Below are 25520 nucleotides of genomic sequence, written 5' to 3' on the forward strand. Positions count from 1 at the left end.
GGTGACGGCAGCAGCCAACAGGATGAGAATGGAGAAGTTGTCAAAACCTGATAGATGAGTGTGTGCGTGTGTGTGTGTGTGTGTGTGTGTGTGTGTGTGTGTGTGTGTGTGTGTGTGTGTGTGTGTGTGTGTGTGTGTGTGTGTGTGTGTGTGTGTGTGTGTCCTGCATTTTCTACTAGTGACAGCACAGTCAGTAGGACACGCATGATGTGGCATCAGCTCTGGGAACAGACAGACTAAAATAGTGCCTTGTGTGACAAACTGTGCCCAACAGAGAGAGAGAGAGAGAGAGAGAATGATTTTCCTTTTTTTTTTCTACACCAGCCTCCCTCCTATGCTAAATTGTAAGCCAGAGGTGGCGGAAATACGTCAGTTCTGTGGGTTCTCTGAAGCTTGACTGTGTCTCTTAATTTCGGATGAAGGGAACGAGAGAGGGGGGGAGAGAGGAGATTTTAATCACTCCTGTCGCTTTAAGGACACTTATCAAAGCCTTCTTATGCGAATAGAAAATACCATGAGCCACTGGGCAACTGAGCAGCACGGGGACGGACTGGAGTGGATTTATAGGAAACTCTGCATGATCTAAACTGGAATAGACCGCCTCATTGCCTTGTGGAGTTTGATTTCACACTGGATGGTTGTCTTATTCGGACGGTTCGGGATCATTTAGGGGAATATTGCGTAGAAGTCGCTCTCAGACTTGGGATCCCTTTCGCTCCTGAAGCGCAGGGAAGGAATATGCCTTGAAAAAACTCGGGATTATTCAGCCATCCGACAGCCACAGTCGATGCGTGCTTGTTCGCCAGGCGTTTCGTCTCGGACGGATAGTATCCCGAGCTCTTTATTTGACAGCCTTGGATCATGGATTGGGGAGGTGGAAAACAACAACGGCCAGCGACATGATTTCTCTGCGCTGTCTGCGGTATGCAGCGAGGTTCGGCTGTAACACTGCGCGCTATTATTCCGATGCAACAAAAGTTACAAAGCGAGTGTAATGCGTGGATTTTCACTGTTTCGCCGTTTTGCACCTGCTTTTACGGACACCGCGTCGACATAGTGCAGATTCGTGACAATATAACGTGTGGATCCGCGTCGCTTTGCTCCCTCTCTCTATCGGCTGAGTGCGATACTTGAACATTTGCTTATCGTAATGGAGATAGGGGAGGTTTGTACTCAAGGTCATTGAGTATTTTAAGGCTATATTTGTTATTTACACACATATCCGCGCGCACACAAACACATAGCGCTATCTTCACGTTATAGCGCAGCGTCCAGTTCTCAGTCCTCTTGTGTGTTATTTTGTTATTAGGCGCTGCAGCGAGCGTTTAACTGAGCACCTACGGTGGAGTTATATTTATCTCGCTTTTTGACACTACAAGCTCCCTCTGACAACATGGATGGCAAATTGAAGCCGGGCAGGAGATGCCGGTCCAAGCGGGAGAGGGTGCGGAGGTTGCGGGAGGCAGGAAGCAGAGACGCCCGCAGCCCCGACCCCAACTCCTCCTGCTCCGACAGGGAGGGACACAGTCCGGGGAGGGACGCCGCCTCCCTGCCCGGTAAAAAGGCGCCGCGCCCCGCAGCCGCCGCCAGAGCACCGCGTCCCCCCCGGCGGAAGAGACGCGAGTCCAGCTCGCAGGAGGAGGATATCATTGATGGATTTGCTATCACCAGTTTCATCAGCCTGGACCGTCTGGAGGTAAGGAGGAGCCGGATCATTACCTGTTTGTTTGGGGGCTGCATTCTTCATCAGTGGAGTGGTCCTCAAAGTGGGGGTCCTTGAGACTCACCAGCAGCATAAGGACTAGTTTAATTTGTCTCTAATTGACTTGAGATGATGCCAATTAGATACTGATAAGGATGGCTTTTCTAATCATCTGATGTGGTAGATCAGTGAATCTGGAAGCTTCTGAAGATGCCTGGTTTGATTCCCACCAGACAGGCTTGTTGACAACTGTGGATTTTAATATTTAATCCATAAACCACCTCTAATGTACCTTTGAGTTGTGGTTTGTGGAGCTTAATGTGTGTCTGTTTGGTGTTTGAAAACCTCTGCAGCACCCCGGCTTGTGTTTGCAGAAGCTACAAGTTCAAGGCTTCATGAATTAGATGTTAATCATTGGCAGCTTCTGGTTTGAGGAGGAAAACAAACAGGTGCTTGTGTTTTTCCTGCCAGGATTATTTTTTTTCTTTTCTTGTTATGATCTACTATGAGTTGTCAGTGCACTCTTGACATTTTGCTCTTTGATAAACTGCTTCTTGCACCCTCCATCTGTCACAGGCCTGATATACCATGTGCTGATAACCCTGTCTGTTTCTGTCATTAGAGGAATGATTTCAGGAAGAAAGCAGCGCCTCTTGTGAGATCCTCTTATCTCTTTTATCCCATTACGCTCCTGATGAAAAATAAAACATTGCTCCCTGTGGGACGGCAGGCTAACTGACAGACCTGTTGTTGTTGGTTTTTTTTGTAGTCCCGTGGCTCATTCGAGGAATGTTAGCACTTCTGTAGTAGACAAATAAATCACCAGCTTTCACAAACATAGCTAACATATTACCAGTCCACTGAGGGCTGTGTATTTTAAGATGATGACCTCATTTGAAAGCCCATGGATCATACCACAGGCCAACTCATTCCAATGACGACCTCCCATGTAGGCTGAAGCACTGGTATTAATCAGCCGTGATTGACTCTTGCCTCCTACGTCCCGCTTAGTCAGTGGAACGCCTGAATGCAGATTTGCAACAACATACTGTAAGTGCATGAAATATAACCCAGTTGTTCATCCCCGTAATGAAAGATCACTTCACTACCTCCCTCCATCTGTTAACAAGTCTAACCTGTCTGGGTCATTTGTGGTTATATTGCTATTCCGTTTAGCTCGGCGCTTCATTGCCCTTAAAGTGGGTGTGAAAGCCGATAGCGGACGAATAATCAGAAGAGGTGTTGGTGTGAAGTATATGTGTGCATGAACCCTAACCACAGTAACTATTGTCGTTCAGTCGTTAAGACAAGGAGAACCACGGGAGAATCTTTGTAGCTGCTATTGATAAAAGATATTAAACCTCTTAAAATCCTATAAAGATACATTACAGGGGGAGATCCAAGGATAAACTCCCCCACAGGGAGGCTACAGCAGCACTTCCATATAAGTTAAATGTGCTACTTGTTATGAAATATGCATTCAATCTGTGTGTCGGCACCCCATCTCTCTGATTTGTATGAGTGCAGCGCGTTCTGATATTGTATGTGTGAGTATTTCTGCCCTTTGTGCTGCCTGGCTGCCACTTCTGACAGCTGCTGACTGTGAAAGACTTTGAGGATGTCACAGCGGCAAAGTGCTTCTCCCTGGCATCTTCTGGCAGCATGCTGTTGTCTCCGCTTCTGTCATCACAGCCCCCTTGCACTATGACTTCCATGAATATTGTCATATATGTTTGTTTATTGCAGTTGGAGGTCATGTGGGTTCACAAGTTGCACTTTTACTCCTGCTTAATGTCGTGTTTGCTGTTGCAGAGGGGGGTGGGGGTTACACATATCAAAAGGTTTTCTCCACGGGTGCTTTATCTTCATGAAAACGCTGCCACTTTGTGTTTAAAAAGGAAATTAAGTTAAATAATTATCCAATTTTGGTTTTACACATTGCAGCGTGTTAATAGTTTTCTCCCTCAAGTGCTAAATCCATGTTGAATCAACACAATGTGCTCCACATAGGAGCTTATGTTTCAAGGCTGAGCAAATGAGGCATGATAGGCTGCAATGTGAAATGATACTCACATGCCTGCTACTTGTTAGTAATTGGTCTGATTTGCATGCAAATGGATTGCACTTATTAAATGATGTTGGCAAATCTGGTGCAATTACATGAAAGGACGTGCAATGTTTATGTGCTTTGCACCATCATTTTCCTGTATGTGGAGAAAAACAACAACTTTCATTTTGTTGTGCAGTTTACAGTAAGTGACAGCGGTAATCACATTTGCTTCCAGTTAATAAGTTGCATCACCGTGAATGCAAAATGTACCCGCTGGAAATGTCTCATGCTGATCTGTAATGACTCATGCTTTTCACCCATTTACTGTGCGCCTGAGTGGCGCTCCTGACCTGTGCTACCTGTGCTAATTGCTCATCAGTTATGAGGAGGACATAGCAGCATTTGGCCAGGGAATTGCTCTGACCTATTGTGTCATGCTCTGATAAGCCCACACACCCTCAGCAGAGGGCGGGAGGGGTGTGTGGTCCTCCTGACCTCTTCAAAGTGACTGATGGCCTACACAGTTGTGTTTTATTGTCTGAGTATACATGCAGCCTTCTGTCTCATTAGCATTCCGCCAACATCAATACCCCATCGTCCCTGGGTCCAACCATCCCACATGGCCCACATAGCAATATTTACTCTATCTTGTTTCTGTTAATCTCCATCTAAGCTCTTTGCTGCTCTCTGAAGCACCTCAGGATGAACATGTTTCATAAAATCCCTGTCACCTTTGGGTTACTGTTGGCGTCATTCGATTGTCCTATTTTGGTCTCTAACTAGTTCACAGCTGCTCCTTATAGCCCGTGGTTAGGGGTTTCTTCCACAGCTCTTTGACTCTAAACACAATCCGCACATTGGTGTTGTTGATATTCCAGCTCCACGCTGATAGGATCAGGCCCCTCTTGATGAAGGCTTAGGTCTCCCCGGCTCCCGTAACCGGTTCAGCAACAGCCAAAAGCTATTTGTAGCCGTGGTCGCGTTTGATTACGCCGTGTTTATTCGCTTTGAACCCCCCCGTGTCTCAAAGAAAAGCTGCTTATTTACCTGTGCAAATCGATGCACAATGCAAACACACGCGGTCCTCTACGTCGAGGGCACCTTATTGTGATCAGAGCAATGTTAGGGATGATTCAATAATGATTCAACGAGTGTAAGCGCAACCGTTCTGCTATCATGGGCTTTTTCAAGGAGAAAAAGGAGAAAATCCTGCGAGTCCATTAGAGGAGGTTTTAATCTTTCTTCATTGGAATAGAAACAAATCCTGTGATCAAGTATTGCTCCTTGATATTCCCCAGGAGTTCCTATTCAAAACACTTTCAAGTAAATATGCCCACTGAAGAATCTTCTGGAATACTGAACAGTCGACCCCTTGAGATGTCAGGTTTCCACCTTACATCAGAGCTGTGAAACAATTAGCGGCTGTGGCTTAAACCCCGCAGAAGTCTCCCTTTGGGTATCGAGCAAGTGAGCATAATAAAAATGACACAATTATCCATCTGTCACAGTATTAATAAGATGTTTGATTTGCTCCATTTGCTCGGTGAGTGACGTCGGAGTGGCAAATCCCCTCTCGTTAATCCACAATCCTTCTGTTCATCTGCTTTAACATGAATTTACAGATTTGTTTGGCTTTTCGTTCCGCGGCATGACTTTCTAAATTCACCCTAATGGGGATTTAGTGATTAAGTGATATTACAACAGCGTTAAGGGCAGAAGGCAGAAAGGCTATTCGGCATTTCGGACAAAAAATTGGTTTCTGTAGATCTGTAGAGTGTGACTCTTTATTTACCCAGGGAAGATTTTCCTACACATGCCTTCTTGTATTTTCCCTGTTATACACTCTTATCATCCTCGTGCTGTCGGCCGACGAGCAGCTGCACCAAAAGCAATACAGGGAAATTAAGCCGCTTGCTCTAAGGGACAGTAGCTGTTTGGGGAAGCTTGTGTGAGTTGCAGCTTCACTTTCTCCTCCCATATTTTTCCAGCTGGTGTGTGGATTGAAGCCAGCAACATTCCAGTTACAAGTACGAGTCTCTCTATTTCATCAAGTGCTCTGAAAAAGGCCTCAAACCGAGCTCCTGTTTGAACGAACTCTGATTATTTCTCATCTTTACTAAAATAACCACCTTCATCACTCCAGCTGAGGTCTCATCATGTTCATTACTGGGTGTTCCATTGTTATCACTTTGATAACACTATGTGTTTCACACTAGCATTAGTATAGCTGACACTCAGGAGTACTTCTGTGAAGTGACGACACTTCAAGTGAGGGCTTTACATATAAAGGGCAATTAATGAACTCCCTATAGTAGCACCGATGCAGAGAGGTGCTGACACCCTCAGAGACTGGGAGGAAGTTGATGCTTTCTTTGATTAAAACAATCAGAATGTTCTTCATCGGCCAAGTTTGCGTACATGTGACGGGGACTGAACTCCAGTTTTCCTTTGCTTTAAAGCAGTAGTTCTCAACCGGTCTAGCCTCAGGACCCACCACCAACTCCTACACGATAACTCGCGACCCAAATGCCTGACATTTTTCAACCAATCAGATTTATTTAATGGAAAATTGTGCCGCATCGACTTCAGAAGTTAAGAAAAATGTGACACATTAAACAAACAGAGCAGAACAAAACTTGTTTAATGTGTGCTTCATTGATTGGGATTTTTTTTTCCCCCAAGGTACACATTCGCGACCCACTGAAAAGGGTTCCGCGACCCACATTTTGGCCCTGACCCACCAGTTGAGAACCACTGCTTCAAAGTATATACGGAGAAATGAACTAATTTTTAGAACATTACCACGTTGCTCCATAGATTTGCGTTGCAAAATCGACAACATTAAGGGAATATCTTGCCGATCTTTACCTGATCAAAACATGGTGGGTTTAAGGATAGAGTTAAAATAATATAATTCACTAGAGATGCACTGATTGTGATAATCAGGGCCGTAACACTAATACAATGTTTAAAATAACAATTTAAAAGATTCCAATACAAATGTTTTTTTTCAGCATTTCTTAGCACATTACAGAGAATTACAATGTGGTTTGCAGTGTTGATAGTTGTACCTTCTCCTGAAATGTCACTGGAACAAGTAACACAAACTGTAAATCACTTATCTCTCCCAGAGAAGCTGTATTACTCCCACACTGTTGACATTTTCAGCACTGTGGCAGACATGAAAACAGTTTGTCCAACAGGTGACTTCTTCTGCCCAATATGAAGCATCTTTCGGTATACTGACTTGCCTGATGCGTCAGATCACAATAGATACACTTCAGCCAGTGACATCGGTGCATTCCACATGATTTGCCGATGGGGTGATGTCTGTTAGGTCAAGTACTAACCCATACCGATGTAAAATCAATGCATCCCTGTGATTTATAGGCACAAAGTATGCATATTCCCATGATAGACACTATCATAAGTTGTGGGTTAATCATGTATTTTTCCATTTAACCTTGTGTTCAGCTGTGCACCCCTCTGTTGATTGGCACTAAGGTTACACAGTGTAAACTGATACTGACACTGGAAGCCACAGCATACAGCCGCTGCTTGTAGTAAGACATCTTCCCTTTCATGGTGAGGCAGCAGATTTGTTGCCGGGGTTGCAGCAATCGTGCTTCGTGTTTTCTCTTTCCCCGACAGTGATAGTGCTGTGCATCATATGCCGGCGCTGACAAACAACTCCAGCTTTAATTAACAAGGCATCCCCCCTCCAGGGCTCTGCTACTCATTGGCTGACGCATCCCATGGAGAGAGCTTTCTTAATGCCAGTGGGACGTCCCTTGGCCCCGGCTCTCTCTCTGTCGCTGTCACACACTGTAGGCGACAGCATGGCTGATAAATGCATGGTCACATTCGCAAGCCTTTGCTCTCTCACACACACACAAACACACGATTGAAGCTCCACCGTGCATCTGTCCAGGCTGTCAACCAGTGACCTAAATATATCCACCCAAGGAAGGTTCCAGTGTGTTGTGGAAATGTGTTCATGTGGATCTGTAAGCATGGCAATCATTTTCTCTGCAGCATGTATAACCAAACTGCACGCTTTGCTCAGGTATGGAGGGTTTATATGAGGATAAAAAGTCTGTGGTAAGTGAGCATTGTTACAAGAAACCGCTAGCTGATATTTGCAAAATAAATGCAGACACAGGGAGAGTGAGAGGAAGATACAAAGCAACCATACACAATCAAATGTCAACAATTTTACTGTGTGAGAGTTCTTGCAATACTTGCATAACAATATCAAGACTGCACTGTGTTATTTGTACAGAAGATCTGCTCGCACTATAAGACAAGGCTTTTAATTTCACTGACACTCTGAACAGATCACATTATTGACGAGACATTAACGTTTACACTAGGGATGGGAACTTGACGACACTTGAGTCACGATTTGATATTATTTGAGTTTAAACATTTTGCAATATGCTGAGAATTGTGATAGAATATATTGTGATTTCACTTTTTGCTTATTATGTCCACAAAATTCAATTAAATCAAGAACTGTTTGGTCATTTCAGAAATATTTGATCAATCTTTTCATCTCACTTCAGTCTTTTTATTTCTACACAATGGGAGTCAAGCCCACAGACTGACCATCACTGTGATCAAAGTCAAACTTTGAAAAAGGGCTGCATGCACCTCACAATCTGAACTGTTTGTGTTTCAGTTTGATCAAACTTAATTGAACACAAACATGTCTTAACAATGCAACTTGTTCAAAATTGTTGCTAACCCTTCAGAAACTTGGCGGCCATGAATCGATTTTATATTGTCACCCAAAGTATCCCGATACTATGCTGTATCGATTTTTACCTCCACCTGTAGTTTACACCATGATGATAAATTTTCCATCAGTCGGCAGATCACATGCATTCTTTTCAATGAGGGCTTATCTGTACGGATTGCAGATCAACTTTGATCCATCCCACCAGTATTAGTGCAAGTAAACATCTCAGGTTTCTTGTTAGTTTACTGTTATTGAAGGTTAAGGAAACAAGCACATGTCCGTGTTTGAGAAGCTGAAGCAAGATAATTAATTGAATGTATGTTACTGGAGATAAACGTTCCTTTTTTCTATTGAAGAAATCATTTCTCAAAATGTGTTCACGAGGAAGTAAATGTACTGAGGCTTCATTTTTTTTGTCAGACTTCAAAGTTTCAAACATTACATTTAGGTAAGCAGCCCTGAATTTAAACACCAAGTACTTTAAAATATCCTTCAGCTAAGATGGCTCCCGTGAAACTAATGCATTAACCTGAGAAATGTAGTCCTGGACTGAAAACAAAATAGAATCATTTATATCTCCCTGTTTAAACACAGAAGCTCAACGTTTGAGAGAGGATTCGACTTGTACAGTGAGTAATAGTCTGAGTGCACATTTGATGCCAGCTTTTGATACTGGACAGTTTTGGATGTCAGTGATGCAGACACTCTTCAGTCAATACAGCAACAACCTTAACCTGCACAAGGGAACAGCAAGATGCATCTCCATCTGTATATTCCTAATTTCCGAGGCTTTCAGCCAGCAGCACTGGTATATCTTTTGGAGGGTAGTTAGATAAAAAGCATGCTGGCCTGGAGGAGTCCTTTTATTCCCGAGCTGTCAGTTGTCTATTTTTTGAGGCATCGCTCTGCAGTCTGAATGTACCAGCTCCATAAGAAAAAGAGCCTCTCTGTTATAAGCTACCTCGGCTCGTGAGGAATAACTCAGATGTGCACACAGAAAGACCGAGCTGACACATATTTAACGGCACATAAAAGCACGTGGGTTGCTGGCATATGTATCCATTTCCTGCTTGTCGTAGCGCTGAGTCTTCCATCTTCCTGTCTCGGTGTTTTCATTGCGGTGAATGACAGGATGTAATTATGCTGTGATTAAGATGCTGTCTACTGAGCCTGCAATGGATTAGGAGCCGCACTGTTCGAAGGTTCCCCCGGTAATTATCCACCAGCGATTTGTACCCCCTCTTTTCCTTTCATAACCCCTCTCTCCGGTTCCTTAACTGCTTGATTAATGCGTGTTATTAAACAATGTTAACAAAAAAGCACTTTATTTAAAACAGAATTTATTTGGAGAAATTTTCATAGTAATCATATTTTGTCATTCGGCTGAGATATTTTGCAGCCCTGTGGTTTTTTGGTTGATTAATAATGGTGTACTTGGCAGAAGTTCTGTATGAATGACGAGCAGACGAGGCCTGTGAGGGATTTACAATACAAATAATGAAACCTAAATAGAGAGGGCACTCTTAAAGTAGCTCATTAAGTAATGGCTGTTTTCCTTTTCAGCCGTGTCCTTCGCTCACAGAGAGCTCTGAAAGCCTGGTTTGCTTCAGCCTTTACATCACTTGAGCGGTTGGCCATTTTTTCCCCCAGTCTTGCAGAGTCATTTCAGAACAAAGGTCTGTAGACTGCTCTTCATAATTTGTTTTAGTGGGAGATTAATCTTACTGCTCTTCTGTCATGAAATGATAAAATGAACATTACGCTCGCTGCATGTTTTGAATCAGTTAAGTCCATTGTCATAATGGAAACATAAAATGACTCTCTTTTAAAACCTCCCTATGTTCAGATTTTTAGCCGCTGTGTGAACATTGATCGGGTTAGTTGGCCAAAAAAAAAAAAAAAAAACCCTCATGAGCCAGTTTATGTGCGCGTAGTTAAAAGTATGTTTTTCATCCTAAACTTCCCCCATGTTTTCTTCTTTTAAACACAGATTTATTTTGTCGAGTCGTGACTTTGTATGTATATGAATTAACAGTATCACACAAGACAGTGGGAAGATCGTAGCTGCATACTGTAGCAGACACTTAAGCACCAACATTCAGCTAACACTAGCAGTTGTCATAATCGCTCTCAAACACATTGAGGAAGTCACACTAATGTATTTTTTTTACATATTCTATGTACAACACTGAGCATTAGTTAGCTTCTGTAATGTTGGCTAACTTAACGTTAGCTTAGCAGCCAATGGGGAGACTGTTAGCAGAATGAGTTTAGATTATATCTGATATCTTCGACTTTTGTCAGTCATACAGCAGCTGTTTGTTAGAACAATAGTTGTAAAAGTACACGGTGGCCACCTCCAGATATATAAAGCCAAAGTTTAAAGTTACAATAAGAGTCATAAGAAAGTTATTGTAAGTGTCTTAGAGTGGGGAGTAGATTCTACAAGGTAAGAACAGTAAATTGGTTTGTTTTTCTGGGTACAAATGAACTTCAGTTGACTTCAAATAAAACACTGCTGCATTATTTAGCAGTGGCACACTTAAGCACTTTCTCAACCCACTTCAAAACCATGATATATTACTTGTCAAAACAATCCAACTGAATGTGTAATGAAGAGTAATTAGAGGTTCTATCAAAAAGAAACTGTTCAGAATAAATCACTGTTCTACATCTTAGGAGTACTGTTTATGTTTGGATGATAGTGACTCTCTAGAAAATGAATCCAAGACCTTTGTTTTAAGCCAAGTAGGACAAAAGTAACATTCAGCACTGCATTGTTTAATTGTGCTGAAGAATGAAGTTGAGATGAATCAATTAAAGAGTTTCTTCCCACCAGAGAACATTAATCACTGTGCTGGCAGAAATCTTCAGTCATCAAAAACACACTGCGCAGATTACAAATCAGCCTCCAGTCCATGTGGTCTTGTTTTGAAGGAGGGCCTCATTTTCAGAGGCATGACTCATGCAGTCGTGACATTGCGCGGTATCTTGCTGCATGTTTTCTTAATAGGTCGCTCTCGGTGTGAAAGCAATTAGCGTTAACAGTTGTTGACATGCTCTTTTGCTACCGAGCCGACACTCGCTAGCAACACCAGCTCTGAGGGGAATAGTCTTTATAGGCCAAGTGATGCTGACAATAATTGCTCAGCACTCAGTTCCCCCATCTGAGAGACGATACAGTGATACCCTACCGCTTCTTGTTTGTTGGTTTGTTGACTGTATTTGCAGCATTTAGCCTTTTTGTATGTGTCTGTGTGTTTATGTGTGGGTGCAGCCAAAGCCAAATAAGGACTGTTTCAGTGTTTTGTGCGATAGCTTTGGCAGCCGTATAACAAACCGGGGCCAAGATAATAGAGCTTAGATAAGAGGGCGGTTATGCAATGTGGAATTTCTCCCTTTCCCCTCGCTACTCGTGCTCCATTCACTGTCTGGATGACTTTGGCCTGACAACTCTGGGCCAAGCTGCCACACTCACTTTTTCTCCAGAAATAAAGCACCTTGTCCTCATGTGATCTGAATGATTTGCTGGTTGTTAGAGTGTGAGAAGGAGCTTGTCATTTCTGATATAAAGTAGGTAAACAGACATTACTTTGTATCAGGCTGGTTATTGCCCTTTCACTCAACCGTGTGTATCAGCCGGCCTTTGTTTTCCACCTCTGATATGATGGCTGGGGTGCACTTCTACTGATCCTGATTGTTAGATCAGTCCCTTTACAGAGAATATTTGAACTGGATTCATTCTTGAGGGACATTTGAGAACATTTTCTGATTTATTTAAATGAAAGAAAGACGTGTTTTGGGCTTACTCTCCAATACTGACTTTCCAAAGACTATTAACTTTTGGCTTTTGTTAATTTATCACACACAGATGTGTCATTATAATACTAGACATAGGTTATTTTTTCTCTCACTTGCTATCAGTGCAATGACCGAGTTGTTGACCTTAAAGCCATTTAAACCATAGAAATCCATAGTCTTGTGGTGGGAAAACCATCCAATACATTCTGGTAAACACATTTTCTGTCTGCCAGCAGTAGATTTGCAAAGTGGGGGGAAAAAAGAGAGGTAAGAGTGCATTTTACTCTTGGATAATGCTAGCTGACTCACAGTCGGAGCATTTTTATGCTTTGGATGGGCATGAAACTCTCCTGGTTGAATCATCAGTTCTACATTTTCAGCTGTGTCTGGCAGGTAGGCACTTTTCAACATAAAAACACAAGGAGAGAATTTAACTACTTGTGATAGCAAATTTGGGTTTAAAGAGAAACAAAAACAAACGTCACAAGGCCTACATATTAACTAGGTGAAAACCAAAGGGCAACCTCCAGTCTTGAAACATGAAGTCAATATGGAAAAATCCTGCAGTTGGTCGAGTGTCCGCTTAAGGCTGGCTCCAAGAACACCTGAAGTCACATAGACATAATTGGCAAAAAAAAGCTGTTTTTACAACGTAAATTAACATGTTTATAACCTAGTACAAAAATGAAATTGGCCTGAACAGTTATTATCAGCATGGGCACACACTGTACGGTTTAAATGGCTCCGTTTTCATTTTTTGAACGGTACATGTTATCTGTAACTGACATGATTGACAGGTGGGCGTGATGTAACGGATTGTCAGGATGCTTAAAACCCGCTTCAGCTCCAGCTCTCAGCCTGTCGTTAGGTTGACTAAAAGTTAAGGTGAATCAGGGTTTCCAGTATGGCAACTTCTGCCGATGAGCCTCTTGCGCCCCCTGCCCTAACAGATGGGTGATGTCACTCAGGCTTCATACATTCATATTTACAGTCTATGGAAAAAACACACATGCACAATGGATTGGATTCTGGGGCTTTTTTTGGATGGATTCATAACGGTAGCAAATTTGTTTGTTATCTGCAACAATTAAGTGTTTTTAAGTGTGTCTATCCCTGCGCTTAAATTCACAAACTTATAAACTTATATTAGCTCCATGTCAAAGAATTAAGATTGCTTTTTGCTCTGCAGCTTATTTGGGATTAAAGACCAATTATAGGACCTAATATACTGTAAGTGAGTATAGAATTAAGTTACAGTTCAAAACTCCAGTCTTAGTGTTAAATAATGATTACCAGTATTGCCGTGATTGAATAAGAAGCAGCTGTGAAATTACACCCTCTGGATCTGGCTCACTGGAGAGTGTTTTGTGGTTTACATGTTGTTTTAGAGGCTTTTTGACCCTGCCAAAATCAAATTATGGGGGAAACACGAAACCCCTCTGGAGCCTTTATTATGAATTGACTTGGTCTGGAAAATGTAAATTTTTTACTTAGCATAAATATGGTATGTAAAAAAATGACTTAGGTTTTGGAAATGCTTGTTGGAGAAGCAGATTTTACACATCAGTCTACCTTCAGTTCCTGTTCTTCTTTCTTTCTTTTTAACAGGCTTGAGTCGTTGCCAGCTTTGACACTCCTCACTTCATGAATCCTCTGAGCGTCTATGAAAGTCAATGTTGCGGGTGTGTGCTCAGCAGACTGAAGAGGGAGAATGTGTTTGAAATATAATGGGAGATATAATAAGGCATATGTAACAAAGCCACTGCAGTAAAAACCTACAAGGGCAAGACAGGCTCCGTCACCCACAATGGGACCGAGCTGACAGATAGGCCAAAGAAAAGTGTCGTCAGAGTTTGTCTCCTCGACTCTTCATCCCTGTCGTTCTTCACACTCTGACTGCTTTCTCCTTTACAGTGCGGACAGCACATACATCCGCAGACAAAATCTCCCCTTTTTCTTGATAGTCTGCTGGTTGTTTTTCCCACAGATCAAAGGCAGTAAAGTGCATCTGCTCCCATCTTGCTAACAGGCCACACAAAGCTCTTTTTCAGAGAGGCCACTTTGTCAGTACGTCCAAAACAGGGCCAGGCACCTTAGAGCCAAGAGGGCTTTACCCGAGGCGTGGAATGAGATCAAAATTACACACACACACACGCACACACACACACACACACACACTTTCTGGGCCTGAGCACAAGGCCTGGTGTTGAGTCAATAAAGAAAACAGGCAGCGTATGAGAGTGAGAGAATATAAACAGAACTGTGCCAAGCTACTGTTTGCATTCCACATCTCTCGTCTTCGTAAAACAGAGCAGATACTTCAGCCATGTGTGGTTCAAATACCAAACTATTCATAGACACACTGATATTATGAATTGTAGGTATGGCATGGAATTCAAAATGGGATTAATTACATCTATTGAAAGTACAATGGTAAGGAACAGATTGTAAAAGTGATACAGTTTAATTTTTATTGTTGGAGACTCTTGAATGATTGATGATCCTGGTTTGATCTGGCAGTTTAAGAAACCACATGTCTGTTGAACTTATTTTCTTTGATGAAAAGAACTTCACTTCTTAATTTCAGCAAATTCAGTTTACAATAATTCAACTAGAAGGTTCTGCCTCAAGCATCCACGAGTCACGACACAAGCCAAAGTCTAAACCTCACTCTTGTTCGAATTTTGTGATCAATTCATGGGAACTTTGTTAAACCATCAGCTTTCCAAATGTCTAAGAGGATTGGCATGAAAATCAACTTTTGTCCCTGAAGGTTTTTGGCAGTTATTGTGTGTTACTACATCCACCCGTAGCTTCACATCATCTGCAAACAAGATGTCAGACTAAATTATTAGTGATGACCAGAATCAAACCACACAAAACTCCAACTGGCAGGCTGAATATGCTCATTTCTCAAAATAGAGATTTGAGTTATTTCAAAGCTGCTGGTCAAAATATTTCCCCAGTGAAAGAGAACTCATTTATGTTGGATGTCCAGTGTAGACTGAGATGTTGTTTGGCCGTTATTGTTAATAAACCATTCAGCCTCATAATTGGTAGCAGGATTCATTTTCTTGGTGTAGAGTGATGCGTATTGTTCATATTATAGTTCCACCACGCAAATTCACCACAAATTCCATTAGTAGCCAATTTTACAGCAATCCTACAGCTTTTGGCTCCGTTAGCAGGCATGCTGGCTCTGGCTAGGAAGTGAAACTGTGTTTGAATATAATTTACAACCTCCATTGAAATAATCCCACTTAAGAAACCATCCTCCCTGTCCCTGTGGAAAGGTCTGCTGAGGTTGCAGTCTCCTCTGCAACAGATTTAACTCTAATTGTAAAACCAGAATCTTAAACTAATCAAACATGCCAGGCGGTCATCAGTTTAATCGGACAGAACTATTAGAAACATGTGTGACAGCATTGGTATTTTATTGTTCAACTCTTCATAGATCTGCCACACTTTGCTTTCACTGCGTGACCAATGGACACTTGATGCTATTCCTTAAACTGTTTTGTTATTCCAGGAAATACAAAGCAATTCAGATTTACCATGATGGGTGTTGCCAAAGACAAGTATGAAACCTCTGAATAAGACTGAGCAACTTATCACTCTGAGGAATACATTTACAATTTCCCCTCCTCAGAGGTCTCAGCAGGTTGGCAGGACAAGCCGCGTAGCCTATCTGTAGCTACGCGGGAGGTTAGCATCTATCGCCACCACCACCACACAGAGTCAAATGAGATTCCAACATTTCACAGTCACTTTGTTATCAGCCGTTAATGGGACACTTTGTGGGAATGAATACCTTCCCTTTCTGCCAGGCTGCCTTCCCCAAGGCTCACTATCAGTTCTCCAAATGTGCCACTAGTGTGAGGTACGTCCAGGGGGGGTTGTATTCCAGCTTCCTGCTTAATTGCTTCCTGGCAGCAGAGGTAAAGCTTGTTCTCAGTACATAAATCCTCCTATTTTCATTTATCTGCTCCAGGTGTTGATGAAACAATTCCCCCAATGGATAATCATATTTCCCCTTCTCGCCTGCCAAAATGCTGAGAGAGAGATGGGGGTAACCTCACCCCCACCCTGCTCCTACCTTTCACACACACACACACACACACACACACACACACAAACACACACAAACAGACACGGCTAGGTCTGAGTGTTTGTGTGTGAATGGCTTTTCTTGGCGTTTCAATTTACACAATAATAGAAGAGCTGGTGGATGTGAATGTGAGGCAGGTGTCACCCATAACAAAGCAACAAGTTAATTTGTCCGTCGAAACATTTTCATCAGCAAGTCAGTCAATCAATCAATAAGCGAAAAAGTCAGCTTGTCAATCAGTCACCCAAACCCCATCCAGTCAATCTGCCGGCTAGTTAGTTTGTAAATCTGTCAGTTAACGAGAAAGTTATGAAATCAGTCTTCCAATCTGTCATGTTTTCCACTGCAGGCAGCACAAGATGACAGGGAGCAAAATATATCGTTGATCAGGCGCTCTCTGAAGAAGAAGATGGTGGAAAGTTTAGCTTTTTTTATCATTAGCTCAGAAATATTTTGTGCAGATTGAAATGGTAGTTGTAATAGTTATTCAAAAGTGTCTGCCACTCAAAATAAACAATCTGCAGGTTAAGTGTCTATTCTACAAATAGAATTCTGCTTATAAATGTTGCTGGTGCTTATGAAGACAAAATAGAAAAAAAATGTTGGTGTTACATTTTTAAGCCATTGATGTCCTAGAAGCATTGACAAATCACTTTTGAATGGGTTTTGGTTCCATGCAGGAAATGAGTCTGTATGACTAGCAATAGACAAAGGGCATTTGACAAAATTGATTTCCAGTGCCAGGCTATCATTACATGACAATTAAGATTCATTTTTGTCTTTAAACAGAGTGTGTAGAAAAAAGTCTGGTCAAGGATATTGTGTCCTTGTACTTACCTGTTAAGATGCTAGCTGGACTTTTAACACTGACTAGCGCCCAGAAAAGAAAGTCTTTGCACAGATATCCTTTATTTGCTAGTTAGATATTGTGGTAACACCAGAAGCCCTGACATATCCACTGTTTCCCCAAGAGGCTTAATGTTGTCAAAAGAGACAACAGGTTCTAAGATTTATGTAACTTTGATTCCATTATTAATCAGTTTCATCCAATGACACCAAAATGTTAATGACTATTCATGTCACTCTTAATTTGTACTTTGCTGCTGCCTCTCCCTGTCATTTTATTTTCTTCTGTTGACTCATGACATTAAGTCTTGTTTTATGACTGGCAGAACAAGCCTGTATTTCTAGTAGCTGCCAGTCAATTGGTAGCCCGTGGCATTGCCTTTATCAGTTCTGACGCCTATAAATGTAACTGAGGGTCACATACCTCTGAAGGCCTCTCAAAGCTTCTATAGCTGCAGGCAGGAATGTTAAAACCAAGGGCGGGCTCGGCTGTTTCTGAGCTGTATAGTTGAATAGAGATATGCTGTAGTGGTACATTAAGCATCCCTGCAGTGCTTTATTTTTAGTAACATACATTCCCATACATTGCTTTCCAACATATTGGTTCGCCACTGTTTTGTATTACGATTTAAGAGGTAACAAGACCACATTAATCTATCAACCGGTCAGGAAGAAGGTTCATTATTTTCCCTTGCAGTCACATTGTTGACAGGTAGTCCAGGCCAACACCTCCAAATCTTGAAGCTATTCAAAGTCTTGCTCAAGACCACTTTAGCACCCTGCAACCCACTTGACATTGTGACATGCCCCGAGCTGTCATTAACCAGTCCAGTCCTACTTATTGGCCCTGCAGCCAGATCCACGAAAGGAATCTCCTGCAGACAAAAGGGGCAAAGTGAGCTAATGTGTGTTTTCTGGGCCCTTCGGCAAAACAGCAGGCATTGTTTGCAGCAGGAAGCACAATGGGGCTTCTGTTCAAAAGCACCACAAGTGAAAGCTTGTCAGAGCAGAGGAAAGTGAGGATGAAGAGACAGAGGGGGAGAGAAAGCATGTGCTCACAAAACCTGTTTGAGTCCTTGCAGTGGTGGTTTTACATTGCTTTCAAGAGAGCGGTCTTGAGTTTGGAGCTTTTTTTGTAGCTTTCTTATTCCTTTGATGTTTTTTTGGTTGAATTTTTGCTATATTTATCTTGTAAAGTTCTTATTCATGAAAAAAAAAATAGGATTATCAGGATTATTACAAGGGAAGGGATAATACAATTTTAAGTTTTTGCCAATCACATTGTTGTACTTGTGTTGTCATCTGATGAAAATTGATGACAATGAAAATTGTGTCTGCTATGCTGCTCGCTAAACCAGCTGGGTGTGGAAAGCCCTAATCTAATTGGAACCTCGTGGCAATTTAACAGATTCCAGACAACTATAAACATGCCTCTTTCCTCACTGCCCGCTGTGCAGTGCTTACATCAAGAAGGTCAAGTATTAAAGGTTTACTGTTGTGTACTGCCAGCGTTGGCCTATTCCATCAGTTACTTTTCCAGCTGTTATCTTTAGTGCCCGACATATTGATCCAATGTTTTTAAAAGCTGACCTATGGATTTGTGGTCAGTCCAAGGAATGCAGAGACATGTATTGATACAATATCAAATTCAAAAGCCACTCTGTTAATCAACCACTCCATGAATCAATCGATCAACTGAATATTGTGCCGTTGGATACGGAGTATTCTGTGTATTTCCAATCATTTTGACATAGTACAGATACTGGCAATAAGTGCTCTCCATCTGTTTGATCCAGCCTCAGGTAGAAACTTCTAAATACTTATTCTTAAGTATTTCATAATACCCATTGTCCCCCCGGTGAATCCCCTACCCATTGTTAGGGTGAATCCCAGAGAAGCGCTCCCATTTATTCAGTTGTCATAGATTCTCCCGTTTACCAGAATGCAACTCTGTTATCAGGTATGGCTAAAGAGTCTTAAGTATTTTATCTGCTCCCCTGTTACATAATAACACACATATCAGCAGGGGTTGCAGACTGTTACCAAGTGAAACAAGATAAAACAAGCCTCTCACAGCTCTGTCTCTGGAGATTTCTGCAAAAAAACAGAAGCTGTTTTAGCTTTTTGAATGCTCTTTCACCGCACACACATATCCTGTACTTCCTTGGCTTACAGTCACAGCCCTCCACTGTGTACTTTACCTTGTGTTTGGTAATCAGCCAGACACATCTGTGCCAGCCAGCCAGCCAGCCAGCCGAAATGATGAGGAGTCCTATTTATTTTGCTATTTCACAAAAAAGAGGTGATAAATGAGAACGTTTGGCAAAAAGTTAAAAAGTAGCAGCTTAACACTTAATCCATCTTAAGAATTTCTTGTGTTCCAAAATTCTCACCTCTGAGTGAACACATTCACCGTGCATAAAATGCTTAGGTACCTGGCTTTACAGGTTTTCTGTCTTTTCCTGGGTACAAAGTCTCCCAGATTATTTGGGTTGGCAAACCTGGCGTCATGTTGAATAATTTCTGCTCTAACACTTGCCAGTTTTGGCCACCCGTAAGCAAAGCTGCCTCATTCTGGTTCTGTTCCAGTTGGTAAGAGAAATGCAAACAGCTTACTGAATCATCAGAGAGGAATTTAGCATAGCATGACACTATCTTTCTATTAGCTCTGTGAAACAAAAAGAAAAGCCTGATTCAAGTTGTTTGGCAGTTGTAGTAGCCATTACAGTAATTTTGGTTGAGATTTAGTGGATTCATTATTTAAACGAACCAAAATCTTAACGGGAACTAGCCAGAGCTTCATGAGCAGCCTCTCCTGCGGTGGGAGTGCTGTCTGGTTTCTTTACTGCTTGTGTTTTGTTGTGGGTCTGAGAGGCAGCCTGTCAAAGCTAATCAGCTTACATCGAGCGGCTAAAAACAGACATCCTGACTGTAGTGTGGCTCACACACGCAGAAAGACACACACAGAGGCAGAAAGGCAAACATACAGCCTCTCACGAACATGTTGATTCTCATGTTCTGAGAGTTTAAAATATATTTTTTAAAAACAGTTGTGAAAAGATTTTTTCTTCTGCTGGCAAGTCATTAATGGAAGCTTGTTTAATGGTGACTCTATGATGCGGTGCTACCGTCTTTGAGCCAGAACTTCAAGGGGATTGGATGCCTGAAGACATTTATTCAAACAAGATGAACTCTGATCCCTCCCTGCGTCCCTGTAGTTCATCTCTATTGTTCTGTGTTCTAGTGGTAGAGTAAAAAGGAGAAAGAGAAATCCTTTCCTCACTGGCTCTTATTACCTACCAGGATGCACTTTATTTGATTGCATTGCAAATCACACACCTCTGTATGATGAAAGGGGGATCATGCCAAAGGATAGATCATAGAGGAAGAGGTTTGTGGCAAATGTGGTCTTTTTCAAAATGACTGGCATGATTAACATATGATATTGTAGTACCACTAAGTAGAGGTTAGTCTGTTGGTCTGCCTTTGACTTGAAATATGTGAAATATCTCAACAACTGTTGCACACATCTCGGACTAATGCCCATGGCTCCAAGATAATAAATCTTAATAATGTTTGATTCCATTTCTTTATTTTAAGCATCATCAGCAGATGGACATTTTTTGTTTGTAGTGACATGTCTCGACAGCTCTTGGATGGCCCTTGACTACTGGAAAACCTCCCATTAAACCATTGCAACTATAATTAAGGGCACACCTGTTGAGAATGTGGACGAAGTACCTGGGCACAGTCATTGGGCCTGCAGATAATCTAGCCTACTTGCACAGACTGAATACTTTTATTTTGAACACACTGATTGTTTTTTTATACATATTTTGTATTGAGTATCTCATGGTATGGTGAGGTATACTATGAGATACTCAGTAAAAAATCATCCAGCAGCTTTCCTTGTTAGATATCTGAAACAGACCAATTATGAGGAAAGCAAGGTTAATCTTGGCCAGCTCTTACCATCCTCACTCTAAAAGCAGCACTACGCACATCTTATCTCACAGGGGTGCCTAAAGGGTCAGTGCTGGGTCCCCTTCACATTTCAAATTACAGCACTCATCAGATAATCATTTGGTCCCATGGTTTTTCGTACCATTGTTAAGGTGATGACACACAGCTCTTCTTGTCATTCCTGAAAGATGACATTACATTCTTAGCCCTGATTTTGTCGTGCCTTGCCTATATCTCAGAACAGATGAAAGACCACCACATTCTGCTCAGTCTATCTAAGATTAGGTTCCATGTCATCCCAGCCTGTCCCTCTGTGCAACCACAGATCAATATCCAAGCAAACTTAAACCCACAATGTCTGCCTGGAGCCTACGTGTCATGGTTGGTGACAAGCTGAACTTTAAGGTTCATGTAGCCTCAATTGCCCTGTCGTGTCAATATGCCCTGTCAGATCAGACCCTACCTGTCAAAGCATGCTACACATCTCCTTGTACAGGCTGTCATAATATCATGCATTGACAACTGCAACTCCCTCCTGGCAGGTCTTCCTACATGCACACTCAAACCTCTGCAAATGATCCAGAACGTAGAAGCATAACTGTTCTTCAACCAAACTAAAACAAGACGTGTCACTCTGCTGTTCATCTCCCTCCACTGGCTCCCAGTTGCTTGGTAGAATTAATTACAAAACTTGATGCTACTGATAACATTGATGACGAGGCTGTTGATGTTGAAAATAAGAAAAAAAACAACATCCTGTGCATTGCCTCCTTTCACTGCCTGTCAGCACCTGTATCTTTTTCAGACATAAAGCTGTTTGCTGGCATTTACTGATGTTTCCTGTCTAGATCCTTGAATATGTTGTACTTCCCCCCAACATGTACATAGTTTGGGACAAAAGGGTCTGCAAAATGAAATTGTAATCTTGGAATCTTCTATGCTTAAGTACAGCTTCACAGAGGTGCTACTATTGCTCTTGGTTATGATGCTTAATATGGTAACTACATAGAAACATCTCTCCCTGTACATTTAAAAGGACAGTGACTGTTCTAAGAGTCTAAGACTGAAGAACATGGAGGGGGCACACAGGGAGAATGGATGACCACTACTCAGTGATGAAGGGATGACAGTCAGGGTTAACTTGATGTAAGAAACTATCGTCAGACTTTCTGTGCCTCTACTGCAAAGACAGAGAGTCTGATGGAGCTCTGACAGTCACAGACTTTTTATGTGGCAGCTGTGGTTGTGGCTGGGCCAGCAGCTCTAGGATGAGACGCTCTCAGATGTGATTGTCTGAGGGGAAATTCCAGTACAGAACTATAGTGCTGCAGTTCATGTAAATGTTTACTATTTTTCAGTCTGTAACAGATTTTAAGCACAGTTATTATACAGCATTCTTGGTTATTTTTCATATAAAATATATACAAATTGTTTTACAAATTGAATAATCTTGATTAAAAGAGATAAATAGATAGATAGGGCCGCTACGTAAATCAAAACTAAACCTGAACAATTAAAAATTTGAGCTGTACCAAGACAATTTAAATCACCTGTGCAGGAATAAGAATAGAAACGCATGTACAATTAGACCTGTATAAATTAGACTAAACCTTATATTATATCAGCTGCTCGGCAGCATTAATATTGCAAGTTACAACAGTGTCTGTATGGAGTTAGTGCAATTTTAATGAGTCTTTGTATACTTGAAGGTGCAATTTTGCTAGTATATTTTTGGTCAAAATAAACATTAAAGTGTCCAACCAGAAGCCGTGTCTGTAAAACAGCTGTGCAGCTGAAAATGCTTTTATTAGAGTGGATCACTGCATGCTGCCCCCCTGCCATAACAGAGAGGTGTTATTCAATCATATGGCCAGGGGGACAGAAGAGTTCTTAAAGTCTGTCTGTGGAGCAGGATGGTGACAGCAGTCTGCCACTGAACACACTCCTCTGATTGGTGAAGGTGCTGTGCAGAGGGGTGGTGGGCGTTGTCCAGGATGGAGAGCAGTTATTTTGGAGGCCTTCTGTCACCAGAGAGTCCAGCGCTTTGCCCACCACACAGCCTGCCTTCCTCACCCGTCTGTGCAGTTGCAATGCATCCCTCTTCTTGCTGCTTCCTCCTCTTCCTACCACAACATAGTAAAGGACACCGGCCACCACAGTCCTGTGAAACATCTGCTGCAGCTTTTTGCATATGTTGAAGGACCCCAGTCGTCTCAGGAAGCACACACAGCTCAGTCCCTTCCTGTAGAATGTGCATGAGCGATCACAAAAACACCTTTTGCAACAGCACATGCTTCAGGGGAAAATGTGTGGAGTTTATTTTAAAGTTCTTAAGAATACCAAGATATTTGGAAGGAAATTGAGGCGAGGAGCGTACCCGTGTGTATCACAGTAGCACCCATGGCCATCATTAATCACACATTCACCTGGAATTGGCAAAGCGACACACTTTAAAAGGCTGTAAATCAGTTGTGGCCTCAGAGCCGAGCAGCCACATAATGGCTCCCATTAGTTCTGTGCTGAACTCTACACGCTGTGGTGGACTAACACATCAGGTCCACTGATAGTTACCCTGCTGGTAAATACCCAGTTTAGGTGTGCAATCAGTATATTACTGTAACCTGAGGTCTATTGTTCATCTGTGTATGAACATCTCTGTGTTGCTCGGCTTTGTAGAATAAAATGTATACGTCTAATATAAAAATAAATACTCCATGCGTTGCTGTTAATCAGCCTCTGATTGTTATTCAGGCCAGCGAGGGGAACATTAACATCAACCCACGCCTGCAGGGCTGCAACGGTGAAGGGTTACTTAAACACCAGCAGAAGAGATATGATGAGCCAATGTTTTACCCAGACGTAATGCAAGTAATACGAGTTACTGTGTGCACAACAAAGCATCTAACAAGGCGGAATAATCATTTTATGTTGTTTTATTATCTGTCATCTGGGTTGGATAGCCCAACAAAAGCAGAAAATTCAATGTGGATATTTTGAATCAGTACAGGTTTTCTTTGTGGTTATAGATAACAGATGACATCCATTTACAAGCTCCTCATGGGAATATCTCTGATTCCAACTTTACACTGAAACACTATTGATTATCTCAATGACATCGGATATCTAACTTGTGTTTGTTCATTCATTGCAATCTGAGATACTTAACATCCTCAGTTGAGTTGAAAATGGACAAACCCGACATCAGACAACAGAATATGTTTGCGTTCAAAGGTCTACTTGCTGCTCTTTGTAATACTTGTTTTGATGATTCTGTGTCTGTATTTTTTTTATTTGTATTACATTCTTTATTAATCCCCGAGGGGAAATTGTGGTTTACACTCTGCTTCTGAGAAACATGCTTCTCACACACATGGGCCCTAAATATGCACATGCACAAACAGGAGCTGTATTCATGCTTTAATGGAAAGATGTCAGAGTGGGGCTGCTACACAGAGAGTACACCAGAGCTTGCTTAAGGGCACCTCTCCAGCAACTCGACCAGACCTTATACCCCAGTCCATACAGACTGAGCTACAGACTTTCTGACTGCTTTGTGTGACTTGATGTGAGAACGTTCTGTGTGACAGGTGTCGTGTCACATGTCTATTTTAAAAAGTATATATCTATCTCAATCCGTCTTCCTACATTAACATGGATCCTCTGCGGTTACATGCATTTTTTATGAATGTGTGGTCGTTGGTTGTTGTGATATATGGTTGGGGGCAACATGCATGGGGAACATTTGTGCTGAGGAGTTTTTGTAGACTAATGTTCATTCAGTGAATTAGCTGTTGACCTCTACTATCACAAACATCCACAACAAATTACCCAGTGCAGTGTTTCCCCTAGGTTTACAACATTGGGGGGGTGGGGACAAGCCGACACGCCGACATGCCGACACAAACACTTGAAGGAATCTTGGTGTTCATGTGTTACTTTTAATGACAGCTGTCCTTTTCTATCGGAAAGGTATCCTTAAATGACTTCTGTCCCTGATTTCCGACTCTATCCACTATCCTATCTCTACAATAAAGGCCCAAAAAGCCCAAAAATAAATCTTAAAAAAAAAAAAATAATAATAATAATAATATTTTTTTACTTGAGGCGGGCCGCCCCCCCCCCAATATAATGGTAGGGGAAACACTGCAGTGTATAACCTGCGATAAAATGTAGTTCTTTGGGTTTGATTTGCATTTATTCTGTGAATATACCCCAACTTTGTATCTATTGCAAACCTTTACATGATCATTTTAATTCCCAGTGTTTGATATCATGATACACCTGTGGGGGTATAGGCTCTTTTACTTGG

At 41.9% G+C, this 25520-nt stretch overlaps 1 protein-coding gene across 10 annotated transcripts in view; it reads left to right on the forward strand.

The window, feature by feature from the left end:
- The first annotated feature begins 361 nt into the window (after positions 1-361).
- Positions 362-25520, forward strand: part of fbrsl1 (fibrosin-like 1) — a 293451-nt gene continuing 268292 nt past the window's right edge. For 3 of the 10 annotated variants that reach the window (XM_061037609.1, XM_061037604.1, XM_061037605.1), the window contains exon 1: positions 365-1696. In XM_061037609.1, coding sequence (XP_060893592.1) covers positions 1394-1696 — 303 coding nt within the window. In that variant the 5' untranslated portion in view covers positions 365-1393. Of the gene's footprint in view, positions 1697-25520 lie in introns of all 10 variants that reach the window. The other 7 variants (XM_061037600.1, XM_061037601.1, XM_061037599.1 and 4 more) reach the window with 5 other exon arrangements.

This window comes from Labrus mixtus, chromosome 5, assembly GCF_963584025.1.
Source record: "Labrus mixtus chromosome 5, fLabMix1.1, whole genome shotgun sequence".
NCBI classification, from domain to species: domain Eukaryota; kingdom Metazoa; phylum Chordata; class Actinopteri; order Labriformes; family Labridae; genus Labrus; species Labrus mixtus.